Source organism: Gymnoscopelus braueri, assembly GCF_963280865.1.
Source record: "Gymnoscopelus braueri genome assembly, chromosome: 3".
Classification (NCBI taxonomy): domain Eukaryota; kingdom Metazoa; phylum Chordata; class Actinopteri; order Myctophiformes; family Myctophidae; genus Gymnoscopelus; species Gymnoscopelus braueri.
The window spans coordinates 11356855-11378441 of record NC_137612.1 but is presented as its reverse complement, the minus strand read 5'-3'; the positions used below and the strand labels follow the sequence as shown (position 1 = coordinate 11378441).

The 21587-nt window shown below is 39.5% G+C and overlaps 1 protein-coding gene across 1 annotated transcript; it reads left to right on the top strand.

Moving 5' to 3' along the window:
* Positions 1 to 577: 577 nt before the first annotated feature.
* On the top strand, positions 578 to 21542 carry LOC308082781 (S-adenosylhomocysteine hydrolase-like protein 1). The gene is made up of 17 exons (XM_080424791.1): positions 578 to 1056; positions 6886 to 6997; positions 8123 to 8266; positions 8994 to 9094; positions 9763 to 9865; positions 10891 to 10985; positions 11201 to 11307; positions 11406 to 11522; positions 12259 to 12322; positions 13606 to 13694; positions 14102 to 14172; positions 14482 to 14576; positions 14906 to 15004; positions 15165 to 15233; positions 15920 to 15998; positions 16717 to 16837; positions 17486 to 21542. The coding sequence occupies exons 1-17, from the start codon at positions 898 to 900 to the stop codon at positions 17490 to 17492; spliced, it is 1632 nt and encodes a 543-aa protein (XP_080280917.1). The 5' UTR covers positions 578 to 897; the 3' UTR covers positions 17493 to 21542.
* Positions 21543 to 21587: the final 45 nt, after the last annotated feature.

The following is a 21587-nucleotide window of genomic DNA, read 5'->3' as shown; positions in this document are numbered from 1 at the left end:
TCTTTCACACATTTTGAACTTGTGAAATGGGACATTCTGCACAATGAGTACTTTTACTCAGAGGTGAACTTGTGAAATGGGACATGAGTACTTTTACTTTTGTTACTTTTAAATATATTTTGATGCCGATACTTTTGTAGTTTTACTCAAGTACATTTTTAATACGGGCGTACTTCTACTTGTGACAGTATGGGCCGTGTTAATGTCAGAATGCGCCCTAGGCAAAGGACAGTTTTCGCCTCTGAAGTGCGGCCAGCGTCACCGCAGTCCCAGGACCCCATGCGTGTGCGCGCTCACTGGGTTTGTTACTTATTTATTTGGGGTGTTTTTGTTACATTCATTCGGTTATTTCGGTTAATTCTGTACAAAAAAAAAACATGGGTGCATTTTTGCCTGCCTACATTGCCTGTGCTTAAACACGGCCCACAGTAAAACATGTGAGTACTTCTTCCATCACTGACTATGGTTATGTATGTTATGTTATGACGTGAGTCGTGGACCAAAACGAGCGCTCACTTGCGTCACTTTGGGGGGCGTGAGACAGGGGGGCGGAGTTACGCACCGCCCACCACTCAGCCAGGTGACAGCTGAGCCTTCAACGCAGTAAACACTGAACCGCAGCACGGCAACATTGTCTCGACCTTTCCTTTCAACACTCACTGACACACACACACCAACCAAAACACATTGGGTTACTTCATTTTTCCCACTTTATCTCAGTTCCATCAAACTGAAACCTGAAACATATTTTCGCTGCTACCGAACAGAACGACCTGTACCAGCTTTAATAATAGCAGTGCCAAGCTTAGCGTTAGCTTCTTAACGTTGTGCTTATCAAGCGAATAACCCGACAAAGATTGAGATCTGCGGATACAGACATAAACACCAGGAGTCATCATGTCAGACCCGACGGTCACGGCAGACCCGAGGCTGGAGTCCAGTAAACAGGCCAGCAAGGAGGTGAAGGAGAGCGAGAACGTGGCGGAGAAATACTCTGCTATGACGGTGTCGTCCGCCTTCAGCGCCACCGTGCCGACCCACAAGCCTGTTAAAAAGGTAAGTGACAGACTATAGTGACACAATGATGATGAAGAAGACCAGTGGTTTAAAGTAACTAAGTGCATTTACTCAAGTACTGTACAATAAGTACACTTTTGGGGTACTTTTACTTTACTGGAGTATGTTCAATACTTTTACAGTTCTACTGCACTACATCTCAGAGGCAAATATTATGGTTACTTTGTAAAACATACATTAACCACTGTCTTAAGCCCTATATATACTTTGGCTATTTCTGCCGATCTACAAAATCACAACGCGTCGCTAAGCAACGCGTTGTGAGCTGATCTGCTATTTTCAAAGCATTTTTATACATTTTATACATGTGAAAATATGTGATATGGGACATTCTGCATAATGAGTAATTTTACTTTTGGTATTTGAAGTACATTTTGATGCCAATACTTTTGTACTGGCATCAAGGCAGTCAAGTAAATTTAGAATTCCGGACTTTTACTTGTAACAAGAGTATTTGCAGTATTGATACTTTTAGTAAAATTCTGATGACACTCAACGGCCATTGGGAAGGGAGACTAATGATAGATTCAACTTTTTATTATGGAGAGAGCACCTGATTTGTTATGATTGCGACCTGTCACTTGTGTAGGCGGTTGTAATAGGGAGAAGATATTACTGTCTTATTACAGATGATTAAAGGTAGAAATGCTTCAAAAGTTCTGCCTCTCAATCTAAAGCCCTGCTGAAAAACAAAAACAAAAAAACAATGATATCTCACAAATGTTTAATATTACTATATTTAGGCTATTTTGTACTACTGGACTTAAGGTAATGGCAATCACTGACAAATGTGTCACGACATGCAAATATTGCAATATTTTTTCTTATAATGTCCTCGGATGAAAAAGGAAGCAGCCTTTCTATGAATCATTGCCATACAGGGAAGTCTCCTTTCTCAATCTCTGCAAGTTTGCCAATTTAAAGGTAGAGTAAGTGACATGTTTTGGTTAAAACAAAAAGGTCTTTGTTTAAAGCACTATATTCTGATGGTAATCATTGCTATACAGCGTTTATTCAGTAACAGGAGTCTCCCTGTCTCTCCAGCTCTTTAATAAACAGAACATTTCAGGTAGGTGACAAAATATCAGCCAGAGAGTAGGCTACCCATTTATCAGCTTCATTTATAATATAGTGTTCCAGTTTGTCTGCTCATTTCTTTGTGTCATTCCTTCTGATTTCACTTGTTTCATCTGTATCCTGTATGAGTTCTCTATCCTGATTGGATGAAATTGGTATTCCGACCTAAATAGGAATTTTCTGTTTAATAAAGAGCTGGAGAGACATGGAGAGATTCCTGTTACTGAACGAACACTCTATAGCAATGAGTACTATCAGAATATAGAGCTATTTAACACTTGAACCAAAGAAAATCACTTACCCTACCTTAAGCAGCAGGGCCGAGCTCAAACGTCACACACACTGGCCGATAATTCAGTATGTAAAACCTTGGTGACAAAAATGTCACTTTTTGCTCCTAATGATTAATGGGATTTATCATTAAAAGTAGACCTGAAAATGTATATTCTATTCTGCCCTAATGTGTGTTACTAATTCAGTTTTTGGCAGGTCTTTGTAAAATATTAATTTGATCACAAGGTTATAGCATTTAGATTTTGGATTAGGCTATTTTTGTTTTTCCTTCTGTTTTCTAATAAATAAAACAAAACAAAAGCAAACTAAAAACTCATACTTGATTAGATTATGAAATGTAGTATTATTGAAATCAGAGGTCGGCAGAAATGGAATTAATGGCAGTAAAAGAAAATGCCATAGACCTGCATAAGTTCCTCCCAAAAATCCAACGCATCTTTTAAAGCAAGTTACTTATATAATACATTTGCATTCATAAACCTTGAGCCAGCAAAATGAGCCTGAATTGTAATTTAATTGTTAAAACGTGTCTCTTAGCCAACCAGGAAACGGCTGAATAGCTTGTTCCGAATGAAAGGTTTTCAAAAAGAAGACTCATTGTTAAATATTCCTCTCAAGGAAGAAGGAAGCGTTGGGCTTTACAGTATGTGACACTGACTGACTGTAAAGCAAGCAGTCTTTTTTTTGGCATTAAGCTTCCTTTTGCACATTCTCAGCCAGTGGAAAAAAACCTCTCCCACAAAGGGTTGTTATGTAATGCTTGATGTTGTGTACAAGTTAAGCTGTCAGCTGCAGTGAGTGCAGAAACAGCAACACAAGACTGATGGGGAGATGAATCCTGCCGTCATGGAAACCACCAGGGAAGCAGCATGATGATCTCATTGCTGATTAGAAGCTGAAATCTGTCAAGTCAGTTTGGTCGGGAAGCTACGCAGTGGTGGAAACAGTATTCGCATTTCTTTTTGCTTGAGTAAAAGTATCAATACTGCAATGTAGAAATACTCTGTTACAAGTAAAAAGTCCGGAATTCAAAATTGACTTGAGTAAAAAGTACAAAAGTATTGGTATCAAAATGTACTTAAAGTACCAAAAGTAGAAAGTACTCATTATGCAGAATGTCCCATTTCACAAGTTTTCAAATCTTTTGAAAATAGCAGATCTACAAGCTCACGATGCATCGTAATGAGCTTGTAGATCGGATATTTTCAAATGGCCAAAATGTATATAGGGTTGAAGTGGTCAATGTATGTTTTGTAATAATAGTCAAAATCTACAAAGTAACTAGTAACTAAAGTTTTCAAAGAATTGTATAGTGGAGTAAAAAGCACAATATTTGCTTCTTGAGATGTAGTGGAGTAGAATTAAAAGTACTGAAAACTGGAAATACTCCAGTAAAGTAAAAAATACCTCAAAATTGTACTTAAGTAAGTAGGCTACAGTACTTGAGTTACTCAAGTTGAGTACATGTACTTAGTTACTTTACACCACTGATAAGAAGCTGAAATCTGTCAAGTCAGTTTGGTCGGGAAGCTACGCCACATGGTATAATGGTTAGGAGATCACCCAGCCTTGACCTTGGATGATCCATTGGAGTCCTTTGACCAGGGCTAAATACAGTGCAGAGTGTACAGTGTACAGCCTGTCTAATTCCGTCGTGACTCGTTGTGAGCTTGTAGATCGGCTATTTTCAAACATTTTAGTACTTTTACTTCTGGTACTTTTAAGTACATTCACACAATCACATACATACTGTATATCTCTGGCTGACTCAGAAGGTGCTAGGATGTGTGCCTATACTAAGGAAACATAATGTGAAAACAATATGACTTAAATGTGAGTTTTACTGTTATTGTTGTGTTATTGTGGGTTGCATACTCAAAATGACTGGATTTTAGACGTAGATCCACTCAAGGATTTGATCCCCCTTATGCCGCAGAATGAAGAAACCCCAATTCCCATTCAGAGCATGAGAGGAATGAGGTCAACTCAACGGATATTTATGAGGGGAAAGGCATCTCTCTCTCTATCTCTCTCTCTCTATCTCTCTCTCTCTCACACACACACACGCACGCGCGTCTTTACGCTGATTTATTCAGTAGTAATGAAATCCCTCTCTGCACTGATTCTTTCCACCTAAGGGTCATTTGTGCCATGGCAGAAATACTGAGTGAATGAAAAAGAAAGACAAAATAAACATCCCCGGTCCAGTCTGAACTTCTGAAGTTCAATCTCAACATCTCAAGTTGCTTGGATTTGAACCTTTTGTACTGTGACTGGGAACACCAGCAAAGATGTTTCTTGTTGTATCGTTGATACTGCAGTAAATAATAAGCTGACTGTGCATGAAGTTAGATACCCAAAACATCCCTTGCCTGCACTGCACAAATTCACTTTCAGACGTGTGCCAGTGTTTCCCAAGCAATGGGTCGGGATCCATTTTTGGGCCTCAGACCCATTTTAATATTTATTTTAAATAAATATAGTTTCTTCTAAAATATTAAAGCTAGAGTAAGTGATATTCTTTTTATTAAAATAAGTGTTAAATTGCTTTATTTTCTGATACTACTAATTGCTATATAGTTCTTTGTTCAGTAACAGGGGTCTCCCCGTCTCCCCGTCCCTCCAGCTCTTGACAGAAAATGCATTTTATCCAGTAAGGAGAGAGACCTCACACAGGATACAGATTAAACAAGTGAAATTGGAAGTGATGACACAAAGAAATGAGCAGACAAAATTGGAACTGGAACACTATATAAAATTGAAGCTGATAAATGGGTACTTTTTCCTGATTGGCTGAAGATTGGCCACCCACTTGAAAATGTATGTGTTTATCAAAGATCTGGAGAGACGCAGAGACCCCTTCTACTGAACAAATACTCTTGAGTCTATAGCAATGATTACTATCACAATATAGTGCTTTAACCTTTTACAAAAAACGTTTTGTTTTAACCAAAAAATATCACTTACCCTACCTTTCAAGATTTTCAAAAGATTTATCTTTTGGATCTCACCTTCAGGTGGGTGAATCCTAAGCCATTACGAATTGAAGCTGCATGCCCACCTGCATAACAAAGTTCCATGAACCCAAAATCTGTCATGGAAAAACACCCTGCACAATGTGTCACTTAAAGGCCGGTATGCACTACACGACTAAGCTTAATGCTTAATTAAAGCATAAAGAAGTCTTTATGCTGTTGTTTACTTAAGAAAACCCAGTGTTTGCATATACATGTGATGTGTGTTTACTTAATGGATTCTTTGAATGCTGGAAAGATTATTCCTTACAACCATGTGCAGTGTGGCTCAGTGCAGCATGTCTTTTGCCACGACTATGCAGGTTTCTGTGGCACAAGTCTAGAGTTAATCCACTTATTGGTCCATTTGTTGGCAACCAATGATTTTGGTTGTGATAATGTGGGAGCATAGCATAGTTCAGATTTCATAATTGTTGATAACTTTTCGTTTCAATAAATCAGATATGTTTTCTCGCTATTGATACATTTGACAACTGATGATTTATTCTACCGATTGAAATTGATTGCAATCATAAAACATTCAATTACATTATTACATTATTTTTTTGGAAGATTGGGGCTTTATTGCTTTATTTAAATAGAGAGACAGGAAACCTTGGGCAGAGAGACAGGGGAGACATGCAAGAGATGATGGAAGTTGGATTTGAACAGGGTTCTCACAAGTCACGACTCGCAAGGAGCTACGGTCAGTGAGCTAACTGGCTGATCCACCAGCCACTGCGCACTGATTTCCTTTTACGTCATACAGTAGCTATGTCTTAAATGTCACATTATCTACTGTATTATGTAACATCATGCCATCTATTTTAGGCAAGGCAATTAAAAGATGTGCTCTCAAATTTAGGCCTATGTGAAAGTTTATTCATTTGCCAAAACAGTGAAAACACACTGACCAATAACTAAAATGTCTCTGTGCTCAATACAAATACAGGGTGTTCTGAAACCATAAGAAGGAATTTGAAGGCGCCTATGTAGACTGGGGTGTGCGCACTCTGCCCTGCTTCCTGTATTCCACGATTAGCTCTTTGGTCTTGTCGACATTGAGGGCAAAGATTGTGTCAGCCAGGTTCTCCGCCTCACTTCTCTTCTTGAGCACATGAATGCCAGCCATTACTTTTGAAAATGGTTGGTCATAGACAAACAGGCAGTCTTTACATCAGCAGTAATAAACAATGCAATAAACTACACCAGTATAAACACAATACAGCTCCCAGAAATGACCAACGATTTAATTGGGTCTCTATTTTGAGCACTAAGCTTAGTGGGAAACCTCCCCACTGGCCACTAAATGTGGACTGCAATAACATTTGTTTCATACCCTTTAAACTTAGACTTACTGTCATCCCTTAAAAGCTATCGTTTCAATCCAATAACATCTGGGTATTGCTTCCTTTTCCATCAGCAAATCCAGTTTGTGGAGGACAAGCAGGAGTTCAGTAGGTTCCCTACCAAGGCTGGACGTCGCTCCCTGTCTCGCTCCATTTCTCAGTCTTCCACAGACAGCTATGGCTCTGGTAAGAAACGCAATCAGGCATTTTTCCATCTGTTTTTATCTTTCTTAATTTCCAGTTACATTTAGATCATGTATTTATTTAGGTCATATATTTATATAGGTGTATTTATCTATGGGGGCGGCCATAGCTGAGTGGTTAGTGAGCCCGCCTGGGGAGCCAGAGCCCCTGGTTGTCTCAGGTACGATTCCAGGCCAGGTCAGCAATGTGTCGATGTGTCAAATTTCACCTATGTGCATATATATACATATATACATATAATGTGACAAAAATAACACCCCAAAGCAGTGGAGACTATTCTATTCTATTATTACTTCATTTGTACACATGTGAAATGCATAACAATGAGATGATCAGGGACAAGTGACTTGACTTGACTGTTTTTTCTTTGCTCTTCGTCTTTGCTCTTGGACCTACTTGTGTTTTTGTTCTAGCACCTTAACTTACGTCCATAAGTATATCATGCACAGTATACGTCTGCTGCTATGCTCACACACCTTTTATCTTATCTCAGGCACCATGTGTAAATATGTAGATAACTTGTTAGGGTTTTTTGTTCTCTTGTTTGATCTCCCCCCCCCCCCCCCCCCCTTCTTCTTCCCTTTATTTTTTCTATGGAAATAACGACACGATGGGAACTATGCACGAAAACGAATTTCACCCACTTTTTTACTTCTGTAAACCTGTGATGTGACAATAAAGCTGATTCTGATTCTGGAAACGGGATGAAAACCAGTTTACAATATAAGTAAAAACAACTAACAAAGTATTGATGCTGCATACCATTTAAAAGTTTAGAATTGATTATAATATTTTTTGGCCAAAATACAAATTTCAGACCATTTTCTAATCCCGGAATTTTCATATCCCTAGTCTACTTCCATTGTGGGCCCGCCCCCAGCCCCCCACCGTTAATGTGATGTTAGCAGAGAATTTATGGTCAGGCAAAGTCAGAGAGTCAGACTTTTTCTTAGTTGTTGTTGGTTACAATTTGCCCACAGCAGGCTTGTCCATTAGTCAATCGATTTAATTTTGTCACCTCACAGGTCGTCATTTCAACACACTTATTTAACCTTGTGTAATCTTACATATTTCTATCTATCTTTTTACCAACCCCCTCCCATACAGGGGCATCATACACAGATAGCTCTGATGATGAGACCTCACCACGAGACAAAACTCAGGTCAACTCCAAGGGCTGTATTGACTTCTGTATCAAGAACATCAAGCAGGCTGAATTTGGAAGACGTGAGATTGAAATAGCAGAACAAGGTATGGTACAATGAGGACAAACACTTTCTTTTCTTTACTATTCAATAGGGAATTAAAACAAGAAAAAAGACAACACAAAAAATCAATAGTGTATTATAAAAGAGGGCATCCAAGTGGCGCAGGGATAAAATTCCCGCCCACCGCTGTGGGGACTGGTGTATTCCTCCGTGGTGCATCCTGCTTGGCCAGGCGCACCAACAAGCACAATTTACCTTGTTTGTGGGTTAGAAGCCGGGTAGGGAGGGTGATCTCTGTCACTGCACTAGCGACTCCTATAGGTTGGTCTGCAGGGCGCCTGTTCGGCAAGAAGCGGAACTGGGGAGGATGGCGTGTTCCTCCACATGTCACACCCTCCCAGTGAAACTCCTCACTGTCAGGTGAAAAGGAGTGGCTGGCGACTCATGTGTATCAGAGGACACGTAGTTGTCCTCACCCTCCCTAAGACCAACTGTAGTGGTCAGCAGTGACAGCATGTAAACATGGCAGGACCATTCGGCCCATTAACAACAGAGTTTGCCTATGGATAATGCAACACACAGTAAAATACACTAGCCTATTAGCAATGATTTAGTAAGGCAAGTGTACTAGGATTCTTGCTTGATGCTTCTGCCTAAGTCTCTATTGTACATAATTAAAGAAGTCATGTATTTGTATCTTATTATTGTACTTGTTTATTATTGGATACCCTCTTTGACACCCGCCCACTTTTATATTGTCCTATTTTCAGATATGTCAGCGCTGCTTTCACTCAGGAAGAGAGCACAAGGAGAGAAACCACTGGCAGGGGCCAAAATCGTGGGCTGCACTCACATCACTGCCCAGACTGCGGTAAGTTACCTCTATGTGGTTTTGATTGATTGAATACTTTATTAGCAGTTTGCAAAAAAAAAAGCACAGTTCAATACCAGGTCTGTTAAGAGGATTTTAAACCCAAGAAAGAGCTATGGCTTGTTTCCTTTGGGGGCTTGTGTACTCAATTCATCGAAACCTTTAATGACAGACAGATGTACAATACTATGCTAAAACATATGCTTTGACTTTTTACAATATTAAGGATGAAAGAAAAAATGAATATACTCTGAAATGTTTACACAAACATACATCATACTCTACATATCATACTCTACATACTGTATAATAGAAAGAAGAAATGGGGAGAAGAAAATTCGGGCTGAAAGTAGGTTTAATAAACGGAGGGAGAGATCATGGTATATGTGAGTGTGCGCGTCAATGAAGGAAATAGAATTAGACCGGGTCCTGGGATGAGGTTTTTGTTTTTTAAGATATATTTTATAAGCATCCATATTGTATAAAGGTTGTTGTCCCCTGGAGTGACATCAATCCTTCACAACAAATTGGTTGACCCCAAAATAATGCTGAACAGTAAAACCTAATTTAAACTTTGTTAAACAGTGGCATCGTCACTGGAAAATAATAGATTTTTTAATATATTATGTTATGTGGTTATTTTCTTAATGCTCTTTATATGTCTTCAGGTGCTGATTGAGACTTTGGTTGCCCTGGGGGCTCAGTGCAGATGGACTGCCTGCAACATATACTCTACACAGAATGAGGTGGCTGCTGCCCTTTCTGACAATGGTAAGCAACAATGCCTGTGACCAGGGGTGCACTGGTCGCTTGACACCACAGCGTCAAGAAGACGGTGGCTGAGCAAATGTTCAAAGCAAGCTTTTTAGTTTCAGCTCCTATAATTCAAGGCATTCATTCCTTGAGGAGATTTACAAAGACTAAAACTAAGACTAAAAGACTAAAACTAGTAATTTCTCATTTCCTATACAAACATGTTTCCTACTATTTATATACACCCATAAACCTAAGTAAAATTAATCACACATTAAAGTTAAATAAAATGGGTGTGACGTCATAAAAATAGCGTTCCGCCAGTAAAAGAAAATCACCATTACACCCCGTCTGTGACAGTAACAGATTGGTAAGCAACACTGTGTGTGACAGACAGTAACTTTTGCTATGGGAGCCATGAGGTCATAACCTTACATTCCTCACAGTACACTGTTAGTGTCTCTGAGTTATGGAAATGGACTGGATTTAGCTTTTTGTTTCTTTGGTTTATATAGATCAGATGATTGGTGTATTGTTTCCTTTAGGGTAGAGGTGTGATTTGTCTTGTGAGTGTCTTGTACTGTGGCCATTTAAAACCCAGGAGACATTGTGGAAATGTTTTAATAAAGTCTCAGCGGATCACCCCTGCAGAGGGGGTGATCCGCATGAAACATTTGACCTTTGTAAAGGAATAAAGCTACTAAAAGCCTATTATCTGTGGTTGCTAGGTGCTGGTTGCATGTATGCATTACCAAGTAATTATTCCATGGCCTGACAGACACAGAGGCTCACAACGTGAGGCTGACTTACTCATGGGAAAGGTTTTTCTGCTGGGCAAGGACACTAGTTCATTCACTTGAGTTTGAAATTATTTTTTGTCTGTGGTTATCCATGTACTGTATGTTCATGCTGTGAATAGCAATGGATACTACTGAGTAGGACTGGATGCCATACCCTTTGGCTCCCATGTGAATGACACCAGTGTTTTGAATTGGATGGGCTGGACTTTATGTTTTAAGATATTATGCCTGTTATGTTTCTAGGTGTGGCCGTTTTCGCTTGGAAGGGTGAATCCGAGGATGACTTTTGGTGGTGCATTGATCGCTGTGTCAGCGCAGATGGCTGGGAGCCTAACATGGTACCTATACAAACTTGATCCAGTTCATCCAAGTTAGTTTGGATAACGGCATACAATGATATCCATCAGGAAATGGAATAGAGGGAGATGCTGCTGTGGCTTATGATAAGATGGGATTTAAACCTAGTCAATCAATGTGTAACAGTATCCACTATACCTCTCTCTGTTGATTATGTAACAAAATCAATGTTATATCCTCCTGCCGTCTATGTTAGGTCCTTGATGATGGAGGGGATTTGACCCACTGGGTGTATAAGAAATACCCAAACGTATTCAAGAAAATCAGGGGCATTGTAGAGGAGAGTGTCACTGGGGTTCACAGGTGATTTATTGTTTACTTGCACACCCGATCACCCTTACACAGAAAGACTAACCTACAGGAGGTGAAATGACTTCCCCTTAATTGTGTTTTCTTCCTAGATTGTACCAGCTGTCTAAAGCTGGCAAATTGTGCGTGCCAGCCATGAATGTGAACGACTCTGTGACCAAGCAAAAGTTTGACAACCTGTACTGCTGCAGAGAGTCAATCCTGGATGGGTAAGTGCATGGCATCAAGCTATATCCATTACACTTTTAGGAGAGTGTAGCCAATGGAACATGCATTATAATCACTTGTGGTGGCAATCGTAACACAGTTGTGAGATTTTCATAGCTGAAGCACTGAAGTTCCTAACCTCACTTCAACACCCTTAAACGAGACAAGCGCATCCATTTTTATTGCAATGTTTTAATCATTTTTAATTAAAAATGATTAGGTCCAACATAGGATTTTTTCCATCCTCAGAATAGCATCCTCAGAGTTTTGATATAATTTAGTAGCCTACCATACTATTGTTTATTATCTCCCAAGCAGTAGTAGCCAATCTTACCCTGTATTATATCAGTTACTGACGATTTACAACCTTAGTAATTATCTTTATGCTCTTTAACCACTGACCACTGACCACTGAAATGCTAGCATGTTTTTGCCGAATGTTTTATATTTTGATATGGCCAGAATAGGGACACGAAGGCTATGTGGGTAACTCAATGTTTTAATCCATTGTACTTTGGGAGACATTTGGACCACTGATACAAATGATCTTCTAGGCTAGGCGCAAGGTTTTTTCACTTTCATCCCTTAAAAAATCTGTTCTCCACACCAACAAAACATAATAAAGTGACTGGGATCAAAACACAAGTGTTATCTTACTAGGCTCTCCTGTTGCTAAGGATCAGCATGATGCCTCTACTGTTGTTGTTGTCGTTGACTTTCTGTCTCTCATTCCTGTAGTTTGAAAAGAACCACCGATGTCATGTTTGGAGGAAAACAGGTGGTTGTATGTGGATATGGAGAGGTAAGAGTGCTTACAGTTGGACTTATACTCTGCTCGACAGACTGTGATGTCTAAAAATCTATGACTTATTCTGTTTCACTACTGTAAACATTGTACTGTCAACGGAAAAGAGAATTTTACATTAATTATACCTCGATGACAGTAGCATTAGTAACCGTAGCCCTAAAGATCCACATCCCTTGTTTAACTTGACTGGCCCTATTCCCAGTGATTGATGGTAGATTGGTGGTTTGTACAGTAGACCGTAGACTCATCTACACGTTGTTACCAATTGGGCAAAACAATGATACAGTATGGCTTCATCAGTTAATTTACTGCTGAGTCTATGATGTTAGTCTATCTAACATGGCATTCAGATGGTGCTCTTATCCTAAAAGGATTCGCAAAGACTGTATACACATTCTCTCTCATGTTTGTTAGGCATTGTTAGCTCTAGATGAGGGCAATCTAGTCTGAACTATTCCACAATCTTACCATAATCTTTATGGTTGTATGCTGTTTTTAGTCTGGGTCTTTTATGTTTTTAGATAGGCTTGATGTTTTATGTTACACTGCTAGTGACTGAGGGGGAACGATATTTCATTGTCTGTATGTATGTAAGTACATGGAGAGAGTGACAAATAAAGATTCATTCATCATTCAATCTCCGAATGCTATATAGAGTCTGGAACCACACCTCCCGAAATCCAAGGCAGGAAGCTGTCATCTGTTCGCCATTTCCGTTCACGAAAATATATAAAAAATTATCTTTACATTTTAGTTTTTAATATCCATTTCTGCTAAGCAGCAAGCTATATATGCCTCGATGATTTTGATTCATATTAGGATACATTTGTGCGACTGTAAAAGACTAAACGGATGTGGGGAGGAGGCTTCACATTCGCTTTATCGCGTGATCATTTTCAGAGCTTGCGTTGCTCCAGACTCAGGGCCGGTTCTAGGCTGATCAGCGCCCTAGGCGAGATTTCTCTGATGCGCCCGTGCGCGCGCGAAGCACGTTTTTGGCTTCTTTATTTCGGTTTTAGGGTTAGGGTTAGGTTAGGGTTATGTTATTTAATTCGGATTTTACCGATTTATTATCATTATTATATTTTTTTCCCGACTTTTTTTGCCGCCTCTCCAAACTGCCGCTCTAGGCGGCCGCCTAGGTCGCCTGTATGGACGCGCCGGCCCTGTCCAGACTGTATGATGGAAGCATTTGAAAATTGTGGGAGGCAACAGTCTGGCTTGCGAGACTAATAGGTCAATCTGACCCTGTTGATCATTGTGTCCTGTTTTTGCAGGTTGGGAAAGGTTGCTCTGCTGCTCTGAAAGCTCTGGGATCCATTGTCTACGTAACAGAGATTGATCCCATCTGTGCCCTGCAAGCCTGGTGAGCTGATATATACAGTAGGAGAAAGGCCAGGATGAATTAATTGATTAAATACTTTATTAGATAACACAAAAGGTCCTGGGGACTTGTTTCTATTGTCGTCCTATGTACTCAATTCATCAACATAGCATAACAAATAACACCATTATCCAATATCATCAACAAATATAAAACACTATATGTACAGCGTAGAAAAAGGGAAAACATAAGAAAAACTGTAGGCAATGCCATCTTTGATGTGAGAAGTGAGTTTACCTCCCCCTTTGTGAATACGATTCTAATACAGTACTGTATCTTGATGTGGACAGTTATTCTTATCTCTTGCATTCCAAGAGATACGCTGTTCCAGGGGAACTCATCCAGCTAAGCAAATATGCTTGTGCTTCTCTCTTGTTCTGTTTGAGCAGTATGGACGGTTTCCGGGTGCTCAAGCTCAATGAAATCATCCGCCAAGTAGACGTGATCATCACATGCACTGGTAACTATGTGTCAATACAAGGCACATTTTGCAGTTAATTTATACTCCGTTGAACAACGATGACCGTCGGCAAAAATAGCAGATCTACAAGCTCACAACGTGTCGCATTGTGAGCTTGTAGATCTGCTATTTTCACCAATTTTCACACAATGAAGTACAAATCAAGCTTTACTGTATTATTATGCATTATCAACTTTGTGCGATGACATTCATATCGGCTTTCATCCTGTCTGCTTTGCTAAATCAATAATAAAGATAAAAATATAAATGTTCTAGTCATTAATCTGACTGAGGTATGTTGTGGTGTAGGCAATAAAAATGTTGTGACCAGAGACCAGCTGGATAGGATGAAGAATGGTGCCATTGTGTGCAACATGGGCCACTCTAATACTGAGATTGATGTGGTGAGCAACATTTGTGTTCTCAAATGGACTGTGACATTCAGAATGCAAAAGCTATGAAGTTATAGAAATGTGTATCTAAAGCATTCATTCAAGTTATCTTTCATAGTTGATTCAAGCTGAGATTTTATTTTGAATTGGCTTTGAAGCTTTGCGTACTTTTCACATTCATAATTTGGAGATTCATAATTCAGAAATGGAATGTGTGCAGGGGGCTGCACCCCCTCTAACAGCAAATAAAACACCACTATACTTTAAGTTAAGGTCTCAATCTCACACAATATGAATAGTATTTTACAGCTGCCTCTTGATGACTGATATTGTTTCTCTAGGCAAGCCTTCGGACCCCTGAATTGACCTGGGAGAGAGTGCGTTCTCAGGTGGATCATGTTATCTGGCCTGATGGCAAGAGGGTCATCCTACTGGCTGAGGTGAAACTCCTGTTTTACCCCTTCATTGTTTCAAAACTAGAGATGCAACAGATACATATATAAAAATATATTTAATTCAAACTCTCCAACTCAACAATACAATCCTATTTGAAAGATATCACCTCATGTTTTAAACATATTTTTTGCTCAATGTCTTTAGGGTCGTCTACTGAACCTCAGCTGCTCCACTGTCCCCACCTTTGTCTTGTCCATCACAGCCACCACTCAGGTAACACAGTCACTATGCTGTACCATGGCATCTCTACCTACTGCCTACTACACAGTAAGCAGTACAGTAACAAATGACCATAGAAGCTCAGCCCCTTCATTTGCTGTAATAATAAGTACGTGTGGCTGCATTTCCAAGTAATCACTAATTTTTTGGTGAGTGACGTCACACGGTCGACAATTTACAATTTAGGCATTTAGCAGACGCTCCTAATCCAGAGCGATTTACAGTAAGCAAGGAAAATGCAAGGTAATACATCAAATGCGTAGAAATAGTAATCTAGAATCATAGGTAAACCAAGAACCTATCATCAGTCTAAACAATATAATATGAAAAAATCAATAATCTGTACATTGAAACTATACACACTATAGGATGCCAGGAAAAAACATATGGTGTGTCTGGTGGCACAGCCTATTAGTGCACTGGAAATATGCTCCTTGTGAGATGATAGGACTCAAGTTCGAGTCTGACTCCTGTCATGTCTCCCATGTCTCCCCTTGGTTTCCTATCTCTCTACATTCAACTAAATACATTAAGCCACCATGGTAGCTTGAGCTGAGCTGAACTCCACCCATGGTGCCTTTGAATGCTTTGTTAGAATATAATAACTGATTTTGAGGGTATAACGTTGCGATAATAATGCAAAAGAATACAGATGACACTGTTGCACTGTATGTTTGCAGGCCCTTGCCCTAATTGAGTTGTACAATGCCCCAGAAGGACGCTACAAACAGGATGTTTACTTGCTGCCTAAGAAGATGGGTGAGGATCAAAGAATACTTAACAGCCCTGGGCTGGAAATGTTATCTTCAAGCTATCACTGATATTTGGCATCCAGCACAGTACTCTGCTCATAGCAGAGTACTGTGCTGGATTTTTCTCTTTGATATCTTACAATTGCCTCTAACTTTGAACCAACTAATTCCCTCTAGTGTATTTACATGATAATGCGAGTCAGGCTCTAAAGGTCCTTACACACCGGGGCGATTTTTCTCATGCAAATAATACGTTTTTTTTTAAAAAACCTTATAAAGTCAATGCAAGCTTCCACATCAGTTTCGCGGAGCGAAAAAAGCGTCTTTTAATTATTCGGAACGAGTCCGAATTTTGCGTATATTCGCATATTCGCCGGTGTGTAACCGCCTTTAGAATCAGAATCAACGGCCCGGATCACTGGCATAGCGTTCCGGGCACCTAGGCTACAATGTAGCCTGACAGAACGTTGCGGGGTCGAGTCCCGATCCCGGCGGCCTTTGCTGCGTGTCACTCCCCATCCCTCTCCCCATTTCCTGTCACCCTACTGTCCTTATCCATAATAAAGGCATAAAAAGCCTGAAAGACAAAAAAAGAAGAATCAGAATCAACTTTATTGTTACACTCTAATGGTTGTGTACAAATAACGCCAAGTGGCAGTATGGTTTAAGCACTCTTTAAATGCAAAATAATATTATCCCTTCCATAATCATGTTGTGTGTTTCAGACGAGTATGTTGCCAGCTTGCATCTGGCTACCTTTGACGCCCACCTTACAGAGCTCTCTGATGAACAAGCCAAGTACTTGGGCCTGAACAAGAATGGCCCTTTTAAACCCAACTACTACAGGTACTGTACTGACAGTCTCCCCTTTGATATGCATTGCACGGTGAAACAGGTCTCAAAGTCACATTTTTAACATTATTAAGTACAATCTCGCGTATTTGGAATTACACCATGGCAAAGGTAACTTACACACGCCAATTGTCAGCATAATTAGTGCAGTAATAGTGCTTGGAGGCCAGTCTATGACATCAGTGCTTTGATTGATTGAATTTTTAGTCAAAAATGTAAACACCACGTGGTACAGTCAGACATTAAGGTCCTGGGGACTTGTTTCCATTTTGATATGTATGCTAAGATGTCATATTAATCACATAAGTGATCTCCTTGGAGATCTCCATATACAGTATGGGCATTAAATGGGACACAGACAGACAGACAGATACATAGATTTGGGGATTTTCGGTTTCGTCCGAAGTCCCACTCAGCACAACACACCTTCGTCCTCCAGGATACACACGGCAAGTATGAAGTCAAGCGGTTGGACTGTCCTGGAGTTATACACACACACACACACACACACACACACACACACACACACACACACACACACACACACACACACACACACACACTGATTCCTAATTTAAAAACTACTTAAAAACCAAAAGAGTATATCTTTACTAACTTACTTTTTCCATTTGTTATTCATAGGTATTAGTTTGCATGGGCAAACCACGTCTCAGCAAAGCACAGCTTGGGCAATATCACACCAGAAGATAAATGGAAGTTCTATATTTACTATTTTATTGACTCACAACAAGACACAAAGTGTTTATTTAGCTGTATTTCATTAGACACAGCAACTTTGCCTTGACACACCTCCTGGTTCCTGGCATGGCAACCACCTGGTTATGAATGACCAGCATAAGCAGTGGTGGAAAAAGTACTCAGATATTTTACTTAAGTAAGTATCAATACTGCAATATAGAAATACTCCGTGAAAGTAAAAGTCCGGAATTCAAAATGTACTTGAGTAAAAGTACAAAAGCATTGGCATCAAAATGTACTTAAAGTACCAAAAGTAAAAGTACCAAAATGTTTGAAAATAGCAGATCTACAAGCTCACTAACGGCTTTAGAAGTGACAGTGCCTTGTGAGTCACATTCAAATAGCCTATGTATAAAATAGGGCTGAAGTGGTTAATGTATGTTTAATAATATCATAATTTATATCTGAAAAGTAACTAGTAACTAAAGTTTTCAAATAATTGTAGTGGAGTAAAAGTACAATATTTGCCTCTGAGATGTAGTGGAGTAGAAGTAAAAGTACTGGAAATTGGAAATACTCAAGTAAAGTACAAATACCTCAAAATTGTACAGTACTTAAGTAAATGTACTTAGTTACTTTCCACCACTGAGCATAAGTACAGCTCTTGCGTATATGTTACAGTATGATTGGAGAACCAGTACGATTGAAGAAAGCGCGCTCGTTTTTACCACCCACCCAGCACTAGAGGGAGCCACAAGCCAGGCTTGTGCACAAACATATATGGCCACACACACACACACACAGTCTCACACACACACACACACACACACACACACACACACACACACACACACACACACACACACGCACACACGCGCACGCGCTCATGCTTTTTTTGGTTTATTGAAAGCAGGACTGTTTAGATACTTTTATTGTGTTCTGGCTTTTGTTTTACTTTCTCCCTGACACACACACACACACACACACACACAGTGATCCATGAAAAGAACTATTCTGTCCCTATCGGTTTACAAATCAAACGGCGCTGAGTCGACTAGTGGAGCGTCGGCCGGTCAGCGCGGGCACTCGCGCCTCGAGGCGCGAGGGCGCGCTTCCTCGGCCTCAAGCTCCACTAAATCGGCGCGCCTCCGTCATGGACAAGCGTGTGCGTGTGAACTCGTGTTCAGCGTTCCCCTCATAGATATTATGGTTCCCCTAGCGTAGCTTCCTGGTTGCTATGTGGGGGGGAACAACAAAAGACAGGTCCGCTCGGCGCATCAAAGCCCCGCCTCTCCGCGTTCTCCTTCTCCTCCTCCTCGGAGGAGGAGAAGGAGAGAAGGAGAGGACGGGACGGTTTATTACGCGAGGAGGAGGAGGAGGAGGAGGAGGAGGCTCCTCTTCCTCGCGAGCCTCGCGTAATAAACCCACGCCTCGCAGCCCCGCATCCTCCTTCTCCTCCTCGCGAGCCTCGCTAATAAACCCTGTCTCGAAAAGCCCCGCCTCCCCCCGAAGGAGCCCCGTGCCTAAAAACGAGCGCTCTGTCTTCAATCGTACTGGTTCTCCAAACGTACTGTGACATATATACTGGATATACAGTATTCTATACACGGATGCCTATTTGAGGTTTTATTCTTACTGTATGTGTGTCTGTTTTCATATACTTATACTGTAGATTTTAGGGATAATATGATACATATTGAATTATGCAACAAATATATTGTGCCAAATGATTGTAGGGAAAAGGTTATTTGTGAAATCGCCACTTCACTGTCACTGCACTCACTAATTTAATTACATTCCAGCTAAGAGAGACTACACTGGTAAGACTAAATGTTAGTTTAATTCACAATATGATAGATAATAAGATCCTGATGTTGTTGCTGTTGTTGTTGTTTTGGATGTGTCCATTTTTAGGCTTGTGGAGTGTCATTTAAATATTTTGAACTCTAGAAGAACATTATTTTGCCCTGAATCTAATTTGCTGTGCTAATATCCAGGTCTTTTAACCCAGCTTCCTTTCACACCATGGGGTCATCATTAGTAGTACAGCACAACTCTTAATATTATAATAATTTGTACTAGTCTATAATATGATTTTCTGCCCAGAGCAAGTTGTTCATGGCTGCTATGTTGTCTGTAAAGTGTACTTGAATGACAGGCAATGTCTGGGGTCAGTAATTGGAGTTGAACGGTAAATTATACAGTATGTCTAGGCAATTACAGATCACCCAGTTCTATACTGTTCTGATAGATGCTGAACACTGAGATTATCTTCAACATCAGATTAAGCATACAAATCAAATCTTGTCAAAATGACATACTTCCCTCTTATTTATTAGTGGTTTTAAACCAAATAGAAATGAACTCAACACCCGAAATATCCAAGGTCAGAAATGTATGTTATTTTCTACCAAAACGTTTGATAATGCCATTGTGCTAGGCTAGCTAGTTCGCTATTGAGTCAGTGCTATTTTAAGTCACATTTTTCTATTTTGTGTATTCATAACCATCCATTCTCACCTCATTATAAAAAAACATTTATGGGAAGCACTATTAGGAAAGACTTTTAGAAACACACACTGTTTTTCTTTTTACTAAGGTACAGTAGTGTCCACATTGGTTGACTTTTATTTTGGCACATTTTATAGGGATTGTGCATGCATTTTCTCAGAAATTGCATGCATCTTGGCGCACATTGACTATACTATGTTTTTGTTTGTAGGCTACCTACTTTATTTATTTACCAGTTTAGAAATCGGAGAATAAGAGGGGCGGCGTCCAAGTGGGGTAGGGGTAAACCGTGAAAAACTTTGAAATTCTGCTAAGTAATTACCGAAAACCTCAGCAGCTGTCACTTAACATTTGAGCAAGTTAAGCAATTTTCTGATCAAGCAAAAGTCAGAACCCAATACTGCAGTGAACTACAAAGATTATAGACAATTCCTTAAATCCCTTTACCTTTTTACTTATCATATATACCTTTGCTGTTTGTTGAATACTATCTTACAGTAGGTTACTGTGACGTGAAGCGCTTTTATCTTTGCACTAACGGCTTTAGAAGTGACAGTGCCTTGTGAGTCACATGTGTGTGTGTGTGTGTGTGTGTCAATATGTGTGTATACATATTATATACAGTATGTATGTATATACAGTGTATACATGCTGTGTATGTATACTTACAAGATATATATACCATGTGTGTGTGTGTGTGTGTGTGTGTTGTATATATAGTATATATATATAACTCAGTTATACTCAATACTCTCCTTCAGAATAGAATTGCCCAATGCAGTACTTATTTTGCAATATCCTGGAATTGCTATGCAGCAGTGTCTTTTAATTTCTCTTCTGTCTGCGGCTTTTTAGATGTAGAATGACAAAGTTCACATGTCAGTGTTTTAACAAAAGTTAAGTATGCATTACTGTCAAATAATTCACAAGAAACCATAATAGACATTGTTTCTTTTAAACATTTTACACCTTGGTTTTAATATCATTGGATTATTGTTTTACATAATTGTAATGCATCTTGTTCACCCCTGTATTTTCTGATACATGTAGTGAAGTTTTAATTTTTTTCAGAAAAATACTGTACAAGGACTGGCAAAATGCCATTGATTTCGAATTTCATTACTTTTCTTTTTTGTAAGAATAACAAATAGTTTATTCTAGATCTAACTGTTTATTTTAATGACTTCTGAATGTGTTGGAGGAGACTATTATCCGAGGTGAATATACAGTATATACCACTGTGATGTGACAGGTGCACCCAGTTTTTAAATTTGATTACTTTAGTTTGCATTATGAAGTTATTACAACAGAAAATGTTTATGTAATATAACTGTGTGAACACAATCTATGTCAATTTTATTTTATTGAACACAACTAACAAATGAAGCATCCATTTTTATGGGTGTGTATGTTTTTTTATATACTGGTAAGCTTTGTCAATTAATGTGCACAGATCCTTTTAATAAACGAAAAATGTTTTAATTTGAAACTGGCTCATGTCACATTTATTGTGGTTCTCAACCTTTTCAGGCCG

Excerpts from the sequence above, each read along its gene's own strand:
- LOC308082781 (XM_080424791.1), top strand. The coding sequence starts at position 898 with ATGTCAGACCCGACGGTCACGGCAGACCCGAGGCTGGAGTCCAGTAAA. Across the intron at positions 9,095-9,762 it reads ACATCACTGCCCAGACTGCG|GTGCTGATTGAGACTTTGGT; the intron begins GTAAGTTACCTC and ends ATATGTCTTCAG. Across the intron at positions 14,173-14,481 it reads CGTGATCATCACATGCACTG|GCAATAAAAATGTTGTGACC; the intron begins GTAACTATGTGT and ends GTTGTGGTGTAG.